The sequence below is a fragment of the Labeo rohita genome, chromosome 13 (genome assembly GCF_022985175.1).
Source record: "Labeo rohita strain BAU-BD-2019 chromosome 13, IGBB_LRoh.1.0, whole genome shotgun sequence".
Lineage (NCBI taxonomy): Eukaryota > Metazoa > Chordata > Actinopteri > Cypriniformes > Cyprinidae > Labeo > Labeo rohita.
Window position 1 is genome coordinate 17,457,624 of NC_066881.1, and position 19,866 is coordinate 17,477,489.

Sequence of the window (19,866 nt, forward strand, 5' to 3'; positions counted from 1 at the left end):
ATTCTGTCACCCTTATGTCGTTCCAAACCTGTAAGACCTCGTTCATCTTCAGAACACAAATGAAGATATTTTTGATGAAATCCAAAAGCTTTCTGACCCTCCATAGACAGCAAGGGTCCTACCATGTTCAAGGTCCAGAAAGGTACCAAGAACATTGACAAAACTTGAACAGTTTTTATTATTATTTTTAATAAGTTTTATTTTAGTTGGGCAACAAAAAGTGTTCTCGTAGCTTCGTAAAATTACGGTTTAACCACTGATGTCACGTGTAATATTTTGTCGATGTTCTTGGTACCTTTCTGGATCGTGAACGTGATAGGAAAGTTGTTGGAGGGTCAGAAAGCTCTCGGATTTCCTCAAAAATATCTTAATTTCCGAAGACAAATGAAGATTTTACGGGGTTGGAATGAAATGAAGGTGAATAATTAATTTTAAATTTTTGGGTGTTAATGTAATTTATTTAATGTAACATTTATTTAATGTTTATTAAATTGATAAAATCACACAAATCTAGGGTTAAACAGTCATAACTTTGCAAAACCCATAGAAAAAATAAAACTGTTCTTATGAAAATTAGTTTGACCTACTGAAGTTGACGATTTCTGCAGACTAAGCAGCTCCTTTCTCTGAGCACAACCTGTTTAATTTTTTAAGAGCTTCAGGCGCACTTACTACATAAACTTTCGTCAGTGTAATTTCCACTGCCTATATGCTATACCGATAGAAAAGGGCCGTGTTTTGAAACCTACTAAGCTGCCTACCTTATCACAGACGCGTTCGGCGTCAGTTCGACTCACGCAAGTGTCTCGCAACGCGTCCGTGACGCTGTCTAGGTAGGCAGCGTTCTAGAATTTGAGTCACAGCCCGAGAGTTAGTGGGTGGACGCGTGGAGGGTGTGCTTGCGTGTGTAGGGGTTGGACTTTTCCGAGGCCAGGCGCTGTGTAGTCGAGCACAAGTCTCTCTCGACGTCATTCGCTTTCGAAGGCGATTGTGTCGGTCATAGTGACTGACTCCGGGCGCACGGATAGTCTGCTGTCCTTTTCTCTCTCCACAAACTCACTGGCGACCTTCCTCATCAGCTTCGAGAGTTTTATCGGTACCGACTGTCAACAATAAAACAAAGATCCATCCCGATGCTTCAGTTTATTCCTCCACTTCAAGTAGACGAGGTAAGCGCGGAGCTTATTCATAAATAACTGAGATCATGTAAGTGGCGTGGAAACGCTGCGGCGTCACTGATGTTGCACATAGCAGAGGCAACAGTCATACGTGTATTCGTGCATTGTTGTCTGGCGGTCGGTGCGATCTTCGGAAAGTTCAGAGGCATGTCGCAACCCAAAGCAGAACCGCTCTCTAGCCGAACCGAGTCGCCAGTCGAGTCAAATGAAACGTCTTGATATTTCTAAATGCTTTTTATGGTTGCGCTCTGTTGTACTGATATTTAAGATACAAATCCAATTGACTGAAGAGCTCGGCTCTGGGACAGAGATCCAGAACCAGACAGACACCTAAATCGGATGTCTTTTAAAATTTAGACAAGAGCACGATGTTGGGCTTTAACTCACTAAAATTGAAAAATTACATTTGAATTCATTTTTAAGTAAGATTAAAGTGACAGCCGTGTTAAATGAATGGAAATTGTTATAACATTATGATTTTTACAGTCTCAGTCTATACAAAGTTGTATGTTCACTTCTCTGTTGATTTAGACATGGTTTTGATTAAATGGTAAATATGCACTGAATGGCTTTGACACAGTAGATGATTTTATTTTTGGCTTCTGATTAAGATAAATAAATTTAGGCCTATTTGGTCGTCATGGAACAAATTCACATACTGGAAAATGGCAGGGGGGGGATTGTGAGGGACAGTGTCTTTATGTCTCAGTGTTTCTGTTTTTGAAAATCCCTTTAAACCACACTCTAAAAGAGTTAAACTTGAGTTTAATTTTATAAGAAAAACCACAAGTCACAAACTGCAGCAGCAGTACGTTTGTAACAGTGTAGTAAATATACTACGTTGTTTTCATCACTTAAACTGTTTATTCAGTGTCTTTACTGTAAAGAAGTCAGTGAAATCTGTGGCAAGTCACAGCAGAAGTTATTTTGCAGTTGCTATCCTTGTCAGACACACTGGCATTCAAAGTCCGAATAACTCACATGCACGCACACACACACACACAGTAAATTCAGAGGATCAAGGTCCAGTTGGATTTTCAAGTGAATGCACGGTTCACATTAAGCAAAGTAGATTACAACCCCTGCTTTCGTCAGTCTGTTCGTTGTATTGCCGTCTTATTTCCTTTAAACAAAAAGACTGACTCTGTGACATTTACATGTTGTACTCTCCGTGTCATCTTTAAATGTGCACTTCCTTCCTGCAACACAGTCACAGAAGAAAAATGAGGTTTTGTCCCTCAATTAATTGTAAATGTCACGAAGTGGGTGTATTCGGTGTCCAGAATTCACCTTGTTTACTCTTTGAAGAGTGGACATCAGAAAGTTATTCTGGACCAGTACATGTTGATGGACCACTTGTGATTTTCAAGCTGGGCTTGTTAGTTAGTCTTGTCAGTTAGATAATTTATTTTATATTTATTTATTTTATTTTTTTTTAGTCTTACAATCTAGATCTCTTGAAATGTGATATGACACTGTACTTGATTAGGTGAAACGAGGGGGATTACTAACGCAAAAAAAAAAGGAAGACTAATAATTATTGTTTATTAGTTTCATTTTGCATTACCTGTTGCTTGTTGAGTTTTATTTTCATTTAAATGGCCTGTGTAACTGTGTGTGTGCGTGCCTATCTTACACTTTCACATAGTGCTCCAAGACTTCTGCCCCTCTGGTCAAACCGGTTTGGATTGCGTTCCTCTCTCTGCTACTATTTAGCTGTTTTTTTAACAGGAGTGTGACGTTTAGGAGAAGTTTAAGGGAAGTTTTAATCTTTCCTCTCTTATATTGCACTCCCCTGATTTTTTGTTCAAAATATATTAGAGCACAGCTTTTTTTTTATACCAAAAACTTTTTTTTTAGGGAAGGATTTTGGTGTGAAAGTACAATGAGGATTTTCTGTAAACACACGTGCAAACTTTTCGTACATCCTATTTATGCACAAGGTGTTCAAGAAAATGTCCAGCATCTCCACTGTTAGTGTGTAGTACAGTATATGAGAGCATGATACAGTGCTTTGCAACATTCAGTGCCTGTGGGGAAATCTGTAATGTGGGTTGTCGTGTTACTCTTGCTGACGTAAAGAAGCTTCTCAGAGTATGTGCCGCCTCTTTGCTGCTCTCTAAGACTGAGATCCACAGCTCTGCCTGCTCTGAAGTGTGTCACCCACTCATCTATCCTTCATTTAGGAAAGATTTTTGTAAAATTGCAGTTTTATGCTGATCGATAGATCCACTAGGCCTATTATTTAGGTCATATTTGCATTGGACTGTGCCTGTTCATGGTTTACACAAAAATATTAAGCAGTACATAATAAGTAACGTTTCTTAAGCAGCAAATCAGCATATTTGAATGATTTCTGAAGGATCATGTGACACTGAAGACTGAAATAATGGCTGCTGAAAAGTCAGCAGTTCCATCAATAAATCTAAAACGGTTGTTTTAAGTTTTAATAATGTTTCGGAATATTTTTCTCTATTTTTACCAAATAAATGCAGCTTTGTTGAGTATAAGAGAATTCTTTCAAACAAATAAAAAATATATGTATAATGTATCAGTATTATATGGCAGAGTGATCATTTAGACAGTTTTTAAAGGATGACTTTTATATTATATTATATTACATTACTCAGTGTTTTTACATATCGTTACTAGTTATGACTCAGAATGGCCCAAAAAAGCTGTGACGGGCGGACATCTTATCTGCTAATTTGAAGAGCATCAGTTGCAGAATGAGTTTTCATCAGCTCTCTGAAAGTAAAGACAGACAGCTCGAAAGTTTTACATGGCTGCACAGTGAACACTCGCTTGCCTAGTTGCTAATTTCTATTATTACAACAAAAGTGAGATCATGTTCTGGAAAACTGCTGTAAAGCAACAGATGCATATCTGTCCACTTGTTTGACTGTCCTTAGCATTGTAAGACTTTGTGGTACAGTAAAGACCATATAGCAGGCACGGGTGAGGAACAGTACAGATCCAGTATGCGACAGTTTTACAGACATATTATTTAGTTAGTTTTTGAGATGTCAGACGGTTGTCTGACCCCTGCAGCTTTCGCTCGGTGCTGTGTGAGAATGTGGTGTCTGTGCCTTCTCCATCTGTCTGTCTCAATCGCTCTATGTTTACCGTCTCACACGTCCCTCTCTGTCTATATTTTCACCCACTGCCTTCTCTGTGCATTGCGTTGCTTTCTTACTGTTTTGGTTGTTTGTTCAGTGTCATTGAGCCTTCATGAGGAGTCCCCATATAAATGACACTCCATCTTTGAACTGCAACAAATTATACCAAGTACAGAGTCCAAGTGTAGAGGACGGTGAAATGTGCCTGAAATGTTTCTGTACGATACGACTACAGACCTGAGTGTTTCTCTGTTCTCACTGAAGACCCCATTAAATCAGAATTAGAGTTTTGTTAAAAGTTAGTTACTTCTAATCGTTGTCAAAAATCACTTTTATCTAAAATGTACAGTGTACAGTCTTTCTCTTCTGGGGAAAATAAGATAAGAATATTGATGACTCATCCTGAACTACACATATTTTTGTCCAATCACATCTTTAGAATGAGAATGCCCCTCCCCTTAATTCCAAGTGCAACTGACCAGCAAGTAGCAAGTGATGGTTCGTTATATTTCAGTTTTGTTTTGTTTTTTTGCTTGAAACCAAAGTTTGTAATGTTGTGGTTGGTTTGGTTCATGGCTTAAAACGCTTAAATGAATGTGAAAAATGGCATTAACCAGTAGCATCATCTGCTTCATGACTGATGTTGTCCTTTAAATTTGTGCTTGTCAGCTGATGCACCCATTTGCCATTAGTGAATCTCTGTTTTGCAACATTCATGTGACTTTGTCTACATTTGTGCATTAATATCTGCAGGTGTTTGAGAGCTAGAGACAGCGTGAGTGAGTGAGTGAGTGTGTATGTATGTGTGTTTGTGGGAATCAGTACCCTCCGGATCTGAAATAGCACTGTGTGGAGGTGAGGGGGGAGGGGAGCTCTGAAGCACAGGCATGGAAACGTGCAGATCCTGTTACAGGATCATAATATCACTGAAAACTCTGCGCTCTGTGCTCCATCCTCTCCGCTGCACTTGTTTGCCTGCTCATGCCATCCTTTCTGCCGCATTCTCTCACCCCATCTCCACCAGTACACCCAGTGCCGAAGCGCCGGCGTCACACCCGGTCCCTCATGTGCCGTATGTGTTGTGTGTAGGATTGGAACAGAACGTACAGCCTGCTTAGCAGCCCTGACATATTTCCAGACTCTGCTCTGACAACTCAGTCAGAGCTCTCCTCCCGAAAGGCCTCTGTCTTATTTTTTTTACGTTAATTCCGCCGTTATCCGGTTCTAGAGCCGCAACATAACACAAGTTGCGCTTCTGAAGGCGTCCTTTAAAGGTGGGCTTCCACCAGCCATTTTGTCAAACTCTATAAAGCCTGTCTTGCACCATAGACATTTTTTGACGCTGTGTTTTTTCCTCCCCTAGGAGAGTTTTCACTCAGGGTCATTTCTCAGCGCTGGTGCATTAGGGAGCAAAGAGACAGGTTGTCTGTTTATGAATGTCTCTTTGCGTGAGGGAACACTGAGTGCTGCCCCAGCACTTCTTACTGAGGAAAACTCTACATTTTCCTCTTTTTCCTCCTCTCTGGCTCCTCCTGTTGTCTCCCTATGCTTAATACGGTATATCCAGGTCAGAAGCCAAAGTACAGTTTGTCCAGTCACTCTGGTTAAGGTAAATTGCAACTGACCAACATAAAGAGTAAAAGAACCAAGAAGCCACAGTAATGAAGTTCTTCTCTTTTCTATATTGTCTATCACTTTGGTTGTGTTTCATCATAGTTCTTAGTTTCCAGTGATGTGAATCACTGTATAACACAAATCCTCTAAACGTTGTGACACTAGCTGGGTTTCCATCCAAAGTTGCGAATTTAACGTATGTGCAAAACTGGAATATTGCATAAACATTTGCAAATAAGCATAGTTTCCAAAATCGTCATTTTCTGATGAACTGACAGTAAATATCACTAAGAAAAGTAGGAGAAGCCACTGAATATAATAATTTTCTTATATGTGACCCTGGACCACAAAACCAATCATAAGGGTCAGTTTTTTGAAATTGAGATTTTTACATCATCTGAAATCTAAATAAATAAGCTTTCCATTGATTTATGGTTTGTTAGGATAGGACAATATTTGGCTGTAATACAACTATTTGAAAATCTGGAATCTGAGGGTGCAAAAAAACAAAATTGAGAAAATCACCTTTAAAGTTGTCTAAATGAAGTTCTTAGCAATACATATTACTAATCAAAAATTTGATATTTACGGTAGGAAAATTACAAAATATTTTCATGGAACATGGTCATTACTTAATATCCTAATGATTTTTGACATAAAAGAAAAATCAATTATTTTGACCCATACAATGTATTGTTGGCTGTTACTACAAATACACCCGTGCTAATTATGACTGGTTTTGTGGTCCAGAGTCACATATAATAAATTAGTTGAGTAGACGAAATGCTATAAATGTGGTCATTGCTTTCGGAAGTGGTTGCCTGCTGTTTAAAACAGAAATACTTTGATGACAGACATTGCTTGGGCATTTAAGAATGACCATAACAACATTCCAGATGATGTGCAATAAGATCATCCCACTGTTTAGTCAGGTTATGCCGCCCCATAGCTAAAGTCACACGACTTTTTTAATGCGCATGGAGTGCAATGAAAAAAGAATTCATTTATTTATTTATTTATTTTTAAATGTATTGTTTCTATCACTCGTTTCAGATGCGCATAAAATGTGAATAAAAACAGGGTGATGGAAACATAATAATATCAAAATTTCATGATACGATAATCTATCAATATGAAGTCCACAATACGATATTTATTGATATTTATAAACAGACAAATGAAAAAAGGTACATTTGAAAGTTAAATGATTCTATCTAATACACTTTGAGAGTTTAAAATTTAGAGCTTCAACCCATGTTCTTAACTAAGAAAAAAGTCAGAAAAAAGTTTTGTACATGAACTTTTTAAATAAGACTCAACCCTCTTTTTATTTGTACTGTCTTAGTCTAATTTACATTCACACTGGTGTTTTAGGAAGCCAAACAAATTCGAAAATAATAACAATAATAACAACATTTTATCCCCCAGAACGCAATTTTTTTTTTTTATAGGGGAAAGCCCCACCCCCCCACCGGAACACGATTGGGCTAGTTTTGGCCTAGTTTTGAGTAGCAATGTGGCAGGCTTTGTTGTGAAAACCTGCCAACCCTGGTGAAAACAGGCTTACCAGAAACGCGTGTCACTACAAATCTAGTGAAATGCTGTAATCATCTGCTGCAAAAATAAAGCAGAACTGGTGGCAGTTGCGTTCCCAAACAAGCGATAAACTCACAGCACATGCAATAAATGAGTTCACTGCATTCATTCACTGTGAACGGAGACATTCTTCACTTTTAAACACGCAGCAAAAGTTGATGAAGGGATTAATCTATATTGAGCTTTCGGTTTTAGTTGGTTTGACCGATACTGTCAAAGCATAAAGCAATAGCCCAAAACGCAACACAAGTCCTTTTATGTTAGAATAAGTTTAAATATATTTTAAAAACTACACTTTCTGGGGAAAAAATAATGTACTTAATGGAATGCATTTTAAAGGCAGAAAATTATTTTGTCTTAGTAAATTTATACTCACGCTTGTCCTTTTCAAGGAGTGAATACACTGAGCTGTCAGTATGTACTGGTTTTTATGATGCTTTCTGGGAATTTCTAGGGAGTGAATGTTTCTGTGTACTGGAATGATTCCGACAGTAGAACTGGACTGGCCTAGAAACTCGCTAACCAGTGTACTTCTGTACTAGAGAGCAGATTGATGAACACTTTGACCTTTCACACTGAAGATGAAAGTAAAATGATGGAGCAAAGCAGAAGCAGTCAGAGGCACAATCAGAAGGAATGCATAGGGTGGGGCGGCAGTGGCATTTGAGCGCTGCAGACAGTCGTATCCACTCCTCAGCGTGAGTCACAAGGACGCGTTCAGCTGCCGTGGCATTCCTCTGTGTGGATTACTGTGGGAAACTTTATTTGCTGGAGACTTTCTTGAAAGCTTCAGACAATGGCATACAGTTCTAGGGCCACTCTGGGTGAGTTTATAGCCACAGCGAAAGACTAAACAGTTTGTGGTACTCCACGATTTTTGCCTGTTTTTTTTTTTTTTTAGTCACATTTATGACTGTCTCTATGAATCACTCATAGATCTGAACACTAATTTGCAGTGACTTTTTAGTTGCTTTGTGTAAGTGCTATTTTTATTACTCGAGTCATTGTTAGGCTCATTTTCTCTTACTCATCCTTCAAATAATCTCGAAAACAGCCTGAAATTGCATCCTCAACTATAAAACTTTTGGCAAAACTCTAGTTTTTAATTTTAATTGTTGTATACCCTTTGTGTTGATGGCTGTCTCACTGTTTTGTTTATTTATTTATCGGGTTATTTTTCCAGTGATCATCTCATGGCTTATAGTTTCTTTAAACTCAATAATTCACTTTGTCGCCCCTTTAAATGAACTGAACTGGATGGCACTGGCATATGATTGTAAATCTTGTTTACTTGTTCATAAACCCTCCGTCTTATGAATTATTTGTGTGCTCTGCATGTAAACGGCGTGCTTTGGAATGCACATCCATCTCCGGCAGACGTAACCTGTTTTTCTCTCCAGCTTGTCGTTTGTTTTAGATTCATCGTTTCAGAAGCAGATCAGTGAAAGGAGAGAAACATTTCTTTCTTTAACTTTCCTCAGCCCCTCTTCTCCCCTAAACTCCCTTCTCTCTCTCTCGCTCTCTTTGTCAACTCTTTGGGTGGATTCCCAGCTGACTGTGTTTGTCATGGTAACAGGCAGCAAGGCAACAGGCCCAGCCACTTGCACTTCCTGAGTGAGAAGAGCTGCCTGACAGATCTGCGTCTGCGCAGTGTGTGTGTGTGTGTGTGTGCAGGCAGGGCTAGGGTGCGTGAGGCTGTCAGCCTGTATTAGGTTCAAGCACACTGCAATGCTGCCTACCGCTACCGGGCTTCACTTTATGCTAATGAGGGGGAGGCCTCAGGAACGAGCTTCCTTCTCTTTCTATCTCTCTCACTCACTCGCTCACTCCTTGCTGCCTGTCTCTGTGCTTTCCTTGTAGGCTAGAGAGAAGACGGATCTGTTGTTTTAAATGACTCATACATGTTTTACTCGATAAATAACCCTTATTTTGACCTTAAAGTCAGTGTGAAATCAAAATAGTCTCTTTTTACTTCTTCATACATATTAATGGTCTTTTTGTGAATGATTCATTGGTACTCTTTATTTTAAAGGAAAAAAAATATTGGGCTGTATAATCTTTCAAGATAATTTTATAACTTCTGAAACCACTTTCTTTTTTTTTGCTGACATCAAGTCCTCTTGTGGAACATAGTCAGGTCAACGCCATAGTTACTGGTTGTAGTATCTTAAATGAACAGTCAGGGTTTTTTGTTTCCTCTTTAAAGGGAAATTAAATGATGTCTCTTACTGAAATATATAGTAGAACACTCGTTAAAGAATTACGTTATTTAAAAAATCCACATTGTTTTATATTTTATGTCTGTGAGCTACTGGTGCTACCTGTCGCTATCTTTACCGCAACACACTAATACTCATACGATGACCTCAGCTCTTGAAAGAGCTTACAGGATGGTGATGGATATGTGTAGGCTTAAACCAAAAGACACAGGTCTTTAGGAAGCGGTGAAGACTTGTATCGCTTCTTTTGTTGCCCTTCGAGTGAAAATTACAACTAAAAGCCACACAATGTGGTTAGGGCTGCAACGATTCCTTGATTCTGTTTGAGTATTCAATTTTTAAAAATTCTCGATTGCATTTTCGTGTCAAAGCAGCTCTGTTCACTTTAAATGGTTCTACACAAACTGTTATCATTTACATGTGTGGAGCATCTCAAACTCCATCTCTGCATGTTGTTGTGAGTTTGGGTTTATTATAACGTTCATCTGGGAACGCAGCGTGTGCCATTTCATCGGATTTGTAAGCTTAATCATTTATAAACCTACGAAAAAATAGGAGAATACACCATTAGCTTTTTAAATATGCTAACTGTTCATCGCGATTTTTTTTTTTTAAATAGAAGTTTAAACCCTCACGCTGAGTTTACACGTTTGAATGTCCACATATTCAAGAAATTACAGTGGCTGTAGCGCTTCTATCATAAAGAAATGGCCCAGTATTAAAGATTAAGTGGACATTTGAATTAAATGTTCTTGAGTCAATATAAAACACGGATTAGATCGCGCAGTAAAGTGTAAAAACAATCGTCAGGCCGTTGGCACCCTCTGCAGTCATTTGTTATAATGCATAATGCACATTATCTCTGTTGTTTACAAAACATTGTGTATTTTAACAGTTTTGGTTAATAAAACCATATGATTACTTGGTTTTGATACTCTATTTAAATGAATTATTATTATTGGCTTATTGATGTTGTATATGTATTTTAAGTCATTTTAAAGACTATTGTTAACTTAGGTCTATTTTTATTACTACAAAAAAATTAATTATAATTATCCGATTATTCGATTAATCGACAGAATAATCGACAGATTACTCGATCACCAAAATAATTCTTAGTGACAGCCCTAAATTTGGCATTGTATCAGTGTTTTAGTTTCCGAGTTGTGTTGCGGTAAAAATAGCAACAGGTAACGCCACTAGCTCACAGAGTGCAAACATTTGACATAATCGAAATAATGGCATCCTCTATACTCCAAAATTTGTATAAAACAGTGTAAATTTGTTAAATAATGTATTATTTTAATTTATTATAGTTTTCTACTGCATATTTCAGTAAGAGACATCATTACTGTTATATTAACCCATACAGGTCTTAATACCTTTAAAAGGTTCCCATTAAAAGATTTTAAATGCAATAAGTAAATTTTCTGAAAATGTTTAACATCTTGCACAAACATGAGGTGAAGACAGTCATATCCGGAAATTCTATTAATCATCTTGGATCATGTGACAATTTAGCTTTGTCATCACAGGAATACACAGATTAAAATCTGTTACAAAACAGCAACTGTTGAATTTTGCATTAAAGTATGAAGAGGTGGCGAGTGCTGTTTTAAACATACTAGAGTATCCAAGAATGAATGAAATGTATTCATGTAGCACAGCTGGTAAAGTTTAGTGCAATAAATTCCAAGATCATGGGTTTAATTCTCAGGAATCACACAATCCCGTACTGATCAAAAGTACGGTATAATTTGAATACAGTGAAAGTCGCTTTGGATAAAAGCGGCTGCCAAATAAGTAAATGAAATTTAAATGAGTACTTCAATACATGACAGAAACCTTTCATCAAAAGGTCTTTTTTTCTAAAATAGCTCCCACATATGTGTGAGTCACGCTAAGTTGTAAGCAGGATGAAACATTCCAGTGTAGAACTTTTACGTTTTTCAGACCATCTGTCAATGGCGTCTCCACCAGCCCAACCCATAGACCCATTTTCCCCGTTTCCTTGCAGAGCAACGGTGAATTAACGTACTGTAATATTACAGTGGCTGCATGTGATCTGTTTTAAATCCTGTAGCATGAACCTAGTGCTACAGTAGCTGAAAACACAGCTGCCTAACATTCAAAGCTCAGCACAGGTCACACACTCGCTCCTCCTCTCTGTCCCCCTTTTCCACCAAACACTCAGCTGGATCTTGTCTTCCTGCAGCCAGCATGTGTTTAAGCAGGGAGTGATCGGGGCTTTGCGCTCGTGTGACACATTCTTACCGTGAGTACTTACTGAAAGTCTGACACACATTTGCCTCCCTCCTCGCTGCAGCACGGCTCAGGAAGGAGTAGTCAGAGCTGTATTCCTGTAAACGCTCCTGCGGTAGAAGCTCATGCAGTACAGTTATTTCCAGCAGCACGCCTTTCCCCGTAACTCAAAGGTGAATTTTTGTGTGTATATATTGTTGTCGCTTATGTCCTGTTCGAGATGCTGTGATTGTGTGCACATCTGAGTGTGTTCTGATATTGTTACCTTATCTGTTTGACACAGTTGTAACGTGAGGCATTTTGGTCCCTTTGCCATGAATGCACAGAGACTGTACTGACTCTCACCCCAGCGGCGGCACCGAATGCTAATATGACAACAGCTTGCAGGCCAATGTCATAGCAACCGAGCTTCAAGCCACAAATCTGTTTGTCGAAACAATTTCTCGTATTTTTAACCAAGTCTGTTTGGTCAATTGGGTCATACCAACTGTTGTGTCATCTATTCGTTGTATAGTTACAAACATGTTTTTTATGAATAAAACACAATTACAAGACATTATTTGATTATCTCTTTTAAACATAAAATTGGTGTTTTTGTGAATCATCAAAATGTTGAGTCAAGATGAGTGATGTTCCAATTTCCCCTTGCACTTTCTATACTTTCCTGTTACCTTCTTTACTATGATTTTAAATAAAGGCTAAAAAGCCTACTTTAAAAAATCTACTTTAAAAAATGTTATTCAGGACAGTGTTATTATTTAAAATAAGTCCAGCAGAATAACAAAAATAATCAAAAAGGTTTCCAAAACACACCCCCTAACTGCCATTGGTCAGATAAGCCACTGGCCCCATCCCCAAACTCACCTCATTGGTTGAGCCAGTGCTGCTATGTTGGACTGGTTGGAATTCTCAAACAAACAGAGCAATGTTTTGATAGCGTCACAGTGTTTATACTTTTCTGCAGATTTAATGTTGCCATCAAAATTGTACTTCCATGTCAGACATTTGTTATCATGACATATCACGCATTCAAGTAGAAAACAACACAAAAGTAGTCTAAACAAAACAAAAGAATTATACTGTGAACAACAAACCCATCTGAATTCAAAATAAATTCTGTTATATATATATTACCAGTCAAAAGTTTTTGGAAAGTAAGATTTTTCATGTTTTTTAAAAGAAGTCTCTTCTGCTCACCAAGCCTGCATTTATCTGAAAAAATATTGTGAAATATTTTTACTATTTAAAAAAGCTGCTTTCTATTTAAATATATTTTAAAATGTAATTTATTCCTGTGAGCAAAGCTACATTTTCAGCATCATTATTAAAGTCTTCAGTGTTACGTGATCTTTAAGAAATCATTCTAATATGCTGATTGCTGTTGAAGAAACATTTTATTATTATTATCAATATTTAAAACAGTTTAGTACATTTAGGATTATTTGATGAATAGAAAGATCCAAATATATCTGAAATAAAAAGCTTTTGTAACATTATACACTATACCATTCAAAAGCTTGGGATCACTATAATTTTGTTTAAAGAAATGATAAAAAATTAATGCTTTTATTTAGGATGCTTTAAATTGATCCTAAGTGCTGATACTGTTACAAAAGGTTTCTATAAATGCTGTTCTTCTGAACCTTTTATTCATCAAATAAACCTGAAAAAATCTACTCTGCTGTTTAAGCATAATAATACCAATAAATGTTTTTTGAGCAGCAAGTCAGAATATTAGAATGATTTCTGAAGGATCACGTGACTGGAGAAAAGATGCTAAAAATGTAGCTTTGAAATCACAGGAATAAAGTACATTTTAAAATATATTCGAATAGAAAACAGTTATTTTAAACCGTAAAAATATTTCAGAATTGTACTGTTTTTGCTGTACTTTGTATAAATGCAGGCTTGATGAGCAGAAAAGACTTCTTAAAAAACGTTAAAAATCTTACTTTTTTTTTGACTGGCAGTGTAGATATATATATTTTTTTAATGTCACAATTCAGCAACTCATCTAGAATTTCTTGTTTCCCACTTGTAAATACCACTTCATTCTCTTCACTTGAAGGGCACATAACCTAAAATTGGCTAACTTCTGTGTTCAACTGCCATTGAGAAAGTATTTTACCATTGAAAGAATTACACCCTTACACCTTCAACGTCTCCGTTTCTAGAAATGTGTATGTTTGACATTTATTTTTCTGTAGATCAAGAGATTTATATGGAACTACTGTTGAGTCATAAGAGAGATAAACAGCAATGAGTCATGAAGGTAATAAGTAGCTGTGTGGCTAACACTCTCTTTCTCTTTATTTTCTAAGCAGATATATGTTGGGTAAAGGGGCAAAGCGGAAACTAGATGAGGATGAAGAGGGGTTGGAAGGCAAAGCGTTGGCGGCAGGGGCCGGAGCAACGGCCGACGGGCTCTCGAAAGTCTCCTACACCCTGCAGAGGCAGACCATCTTCAACATGTCTCTGATGAAGCTGTACAACCACCGGGCCCTCACCGAGCCCAGCTTGGAAAAGCGCGTGCTCATCAACAACATGTTGAGACGCATCCAGGATGAACTGAAGCAGGAGGGCAACCTGCGGCCGCTGTTCTTTCCTCCTTCCCCTCCACCCGACGACCCAGTGGATGAAAGTTTCCGCGAGGCGCAGCCTGCTTTCAGCGTGCTCTCCATGGTGGCGCCACCACTGTCCCAGTCGCCGGCACTCTCCGCTCCGGTCCTTACGCCGCCTTCGTCAGGGCTGTCAAACCCAGCGCCTTTGGAGGCCTGTCTCACCCCAGCTTCGCTTTTAGAGGAAGACAGTGTCACCCTTTGCACATCACCCTCTCCGCTCGCTCCTCCTCCTCTTCCACCAACTCTTCCCAGACTTCCTTCGTCTGTGGCCAGAGACAGCTTCTCTTCTGCCCTGGATGAGATCGAGGAGCTCTGTCCTTCACCCTTACCTACAGCTACATCAGCGCCCGGTGCTACCTCCCCCTTGTCCCTCACAGTGTCCCTCCAAATGCCGTTGTGTTCCCCCAGCTTAAACTCAGGGGCCTTGGACTCCAAAGACTGCAGTAAGCCCTGCAGCCCAAAGCTTGAAGGGCTGGTCCCGCTGCCTGAGGAACGCTCTGCGGTCCCGAACGCACCAGAGACTCTTCCTCCTAACAGCCTGGACATGAACACCTCACCCTCCGCCTCGTCCTCAGGCTTTCTGACAGACCTGGCCCTGGACGACATCCTCTTTGCAGACATTGACACCTCCATGTACGACTTCGACCCCTGCACTTCGTCCTCGGGTGCGGCACCCTCGAAACTGGCGCCTATGGTGACGGCGGACGAGCTCCTCAAGACTCTTTCGCCATACAGCGGTGCCGCTCCTGCTGTTAGCTCGAACCAGCCTTTTAAAATGGACCTCACTGAACTGGACCATATTATGGAGGTGCTTGTGGGATCATGACCAGGTTTGGAAGGGAACTGGGGAGGAAATGCAAAACCAATCAAAGAGTTTTTAAATATGAACTGAGAAAGAAACTGAAGAATCACTTTGAGTGTTCGGGGGCTTTTTGTACAGTTTTGTTTGTTTTTGTTTTTAAAAACAAAGGAAGTTGTCCATTTTAATGGTGATGTTGCCCAGTACTACTTCTCAACACTGTGCATGCACTGTGCTTGCCTTTCCCAAAAATGAACATGAAGAAATCCTACGGAACACACTTTGGCTTCTGGCAGATCTGAGTGCCTTCATCATTTATGACCACTTGGTAAATTCCTGTTTGTTTGTCTCGTCTGCCTTTTCTCATCATCATTTCTAATCGAACAAGATGGATTATCAGAGAAGTAGCATCGCTCTTTCCCCTTCTCAGCGTACAGGTGCAAGAATGTGCAACGGCAGCCTATTTTCGTATTTTGTTTTCATTTTCACAAAGCACAATGATTTTATGTCAATGCTTTTTTTCTATTCAGAGCTGTTTTATTGCTTTTTAGTAATATTTATAGTTAATATGTGGTCATTTATTCTTTTTTTTTGTTTTGTCTGCTTCCATTTTAACGTTTATTAAAGGGATAGTCCACAATTTACTCACCCTCATGTCTTTCCAAACCTGTGTAAGTTCCTTAAACTAAATTTTTTATATACAATACCAGTCAAAAGTTTTTGAACAGTAAGATTTTTAATGTTTTTTTTTTTAAAAAAGAAATCTCTTCTGCTCACGAAGCCTGCATTTATTTGATCTAAAGTACAGCAAACTGTAAAATTTTGAAATATTTTTACTGTTTAAAATAACTGTTTTCTATTTTAATAGATTTTAAATTGTAATTTATTCCTGAGATCAAAGCTAAATTTTCAGCATCGTTACTCCAGTCTTCAGTGTCACATGATCCTTCAGAAATCATTTTAATATGCTGATTTAGAAATATCCAAAGATCAGCATTAATCTGAAATAAATGCTGGATGCTTTAAAATTCTGCAAGGATGCTTTAAATTGATCAAAGGTGATGATAAAGACATTTATAATGTTACAAAAGATTTCTGTTTCAGATAAATTATGTTCTTCTGGACTTTCTGTTCATCAAAGAAACCTAAAAAAATTCTACTCAGCTGTTTTCAACCTAATAATAATAATAGTTTTTTTGAGTAGCAAGAATATTAGAATGATTTCTGAAGGATCATGTGACTGGAGTAATGATGCCAAAAAAATGAAAAAAATGACATTTTAAAATATATTCAGAAAGCAGTTATTTTAAATGGTCAAAATGTTTCAAAATGTAGCTGTTTTTGCTGTTCTTTGGATCAAATAAATGAAGGCTTGGTGAGTAAAAGAGACTTTATTAAAAACATTAAAAAGCTAACTGTTCAAAAACTTTTGACTGATAGTGTATAATGAAAGTCAATGGGGTCCAGTGTTTCGCATCCTGTTTACTTTTCATTAAAATAGCTTTTTATGTTTTACAGAAAAAATACCAGTTTGGAAGAACATGGTGAGTAAATGATAAAAGTTTTCATTTCAGGTGAACTACCCCTTTAACTTCCAGTGAAACATGTACATTTATGAAATATACACGTTTATGAAATATGCTTTACCGGGTTATTTATACATGGATGTGTGTAGTGGTCAGATATTTACATTCAACCAACCAAATTTCTTGTGATCTGCCCTAACGGCTCAGATTCCATGTGTTTACATCTCAGCTGGCAATAAGTGAACATTTGTTCTGATGCACATTGTTTTACAGATACATTTCTTCGATAAGCCAATGCTAAAACCCCTTTATGCTACAATAATGTATGCAATCAATGCTTTTCTGATCAGTAATAAGCATACTGTCAACTTTTCTCAGCCATTTCCTTTTTTTATCTGTGTCAAGGCATTGTCATAACTTCCCTTTTTGGCCTTGTTTTGGCTTTATATCATCACTCAGTGAGTGGCTGGTTCAGTTTTTAATGCTACACTAATGCACAACAAGAGGGCCTATGCATGTCTGTTCATGCAAAACGTGGGGAAAAAACTGTACGGGACTAGTACGTTTATGGTTGCTATTCAGTTCATCATCATCATCGTCATCTGTTTGCCAAACATTTCTTTCAAATGCATCTCTCACCAGTACAACGGTACATTTCTGTTAACATACTAATGCATGCAGGATTATAGCTCATAATTGTACAGATGTCAGATGATTTTTGTATGGTTTGGTCTTATTTTATCTTATTTATACCATTGTTTGGTTGAGTTTTATTAATGGTATCTGTTCATGTTCCAACCGGACTCTCTCTCTGTTGCCCTGCTGGGTTTTAGTGTCGTTTGGCCAGTAGAAATGGTCACATTACATGTAGGTGGAGTTCATTAGGGGGATGCACAGGTATGATGAGAGAGTATTCTGCATGTGTGTGCAATAGACAGCACAGTATAAACCACTGAGGTTAGGAAGGATTATTTTATGTGCACCTGACATGAAAGGAAAGGGACCATTTATCACATCAGCTGTATTAGTTTCACATCGCACTAAACTAGCTCACAGTAGTAATGTTAGATATACATACCGACAAAAACTGTGCATAATATGCCTTCCTGGTAGGAATCAAAAAAAGGTAGAGTGCAATGTCAGAGAAGGAAGAAAATGTTTATTTTTAAATGATATATTATTTATCACACAAGTGTGACCATTAATGATCTGAGATTTGAACTTCCTGTCACAGAGACCTAAACTTGAGGTGACGATTTGCATTTGTTACCACCCAGAGTTCAAAAGAGAGATTGTCTGAGAATTGAAAACATGAGTGAATGAGAGCCTGAGCGGACAAATCTATGGAATCAAAACTATGATTAATATTACTTATAGGATTTTTGGATTTGGAGTGTTTGTTTTAAGTTATTTATTTTTGTTTCCTGTGTAAATATATTTATTTTTGATGTTAAGCTAACATCCAGATTGTAATTTGTACAGAATATGAGATAGGAATGTATTATGCTTATGGGAATGTATCACTGCTTATTAATTGGGGTGGAAGCCATTTTTTTTTTTCGTCTTGATTTAATAATGCATTATTTTGTGTCTGTTTAGTTTCTTGTATTATAATTTGGGGTGGTGTTTGTGCTAGTCGTCTAGGTCAACACTCCCTGCCCCTATTTAATTCTAAGTATTTAATGTTTTATATATTTCCGATTGTGTGCAAGGGAAAGGTTTGTGAAGCAATACTTTATTCTCTACGAACTTCAGAATTTCAATCTTCCAAAGCCTATTTCTGGGAAAATCTTTTTGATAACCCTCAATGCCAAATGTAAAAAACAAGAAAGGCAGCATGATTTCTGATGATATTGGTTGTTGTTGTTTTTTTTAACGGTATCTCACTGTCCCATGGTTCAGGCCACACATTCGGGGAAGTTAAAAGTGGTTTCAGGATAGTGACCACTGGGATTATTCATGTGTGTGAGTGTGTGTGTGTGTGTGTGTGTGTGTATATGTATGAGGAAGAGAGAGACAACATGTGGTGGAGGGTCTAAACCCTTTTTCTGCTCATTAAGAAAGGCTGTATCTTCAGGCCTTGGAGCTGTGCCTTTTTCTATGCAATATTACAAACATATTCATTTTGAGAAAAATAACCCATCAACTGATGATCACTGTATTTGCATCAAGGTGTGGACTGTAGAATATATATAAAATATGGACATGTGTCTATGAATTTGAAACAGTCTTACTTTTCTAGTTTTATATCATACAATAAATGGATAAAAATTACATTCTGCCTTTGTTTTCTTCAATTTCCATCACACTAAAGAATGCCATTATTAAAGATTATATAGTGAGTGCATACACTTTTAAAAATGATGGTTCTTGTGTGGTTCCATAAAGAACCTTTAACATCCATGGAACCTTTCCATTACACAAAATGATTCTTTATAGTAGAAACAAGTTCTTCAGACTGTTAAAATTTCTTCACACTAAGAAAATAAAAACGGTTCTTCTAAAGAGGACATATCACTATAAAAGAACAGTGGATTTATTAACTGTATGTTCCGCTGCTGCCACACAGATCTAATATAAACATGCGATTTCTTTCCTAGCTGTTTAGATTTACATACATTAGCTACTGTTTTTTGACAATAACCTGTGTGTATTTGACAGCAGGCCTGTAGCCAACTATGAGGTCCGGACGTAGGTAAATCATTTTCAAATATGAAATTTGTTCTTTGCTGCCAAACTCCTTATATATATATATATATATATATATATATATATATATGTCTGCATGACATGTATAATTCAGTTTAGACAGTTTGCAAGAATGTTTAGCGTCTGTGGAGTAAACGAGGTTTGAGACGGAGAGAGTTGTTGCCAGATCCAGCTATTATAATCGTTTTGGACTTGTCTTTTCCACTTAATTTGACACTTTAGA

General features: G+C 37.7%; 1 protein-coding gene across 3 annotated transcripts in view; it reads left to right on the forward strand.

Annotated features, from left to right (window-relative positions):
• Nucleotides 1-19,208, forward strand: part of sertad2b (SERTA domain containing 2b) — a 49,052-nt gene extending 29,844 nt beyond the window's left edge. Inside the window, exons 1-2 of one of the 3 annotated variants that reach the window (XM_051125613.1) lie at nt 952-1,169; nt 14,310-19,208. In XM_051125613.1, coding sequence (XP_050981570.1) covers nt 14,317-15,435 — 1,119 coding nt within the window. In that variant the 5' untranslated portion in view covers nt 952-1,169; nt 14,310-14,316 and the 3' untranslated portion in view covers nt 15,436-19,208. Of the gene's footprint in view, nt 1-951; nt 1,170-14,309 lie in introns of those variants that run through there. The other 2 variants (XM_051125612.1, XM_051125615.1) reach the window with 2 other exon arrangements.
• The last annotated feature ends 658 nt before the right edge of the window (nt 19,209-19,866 follow it).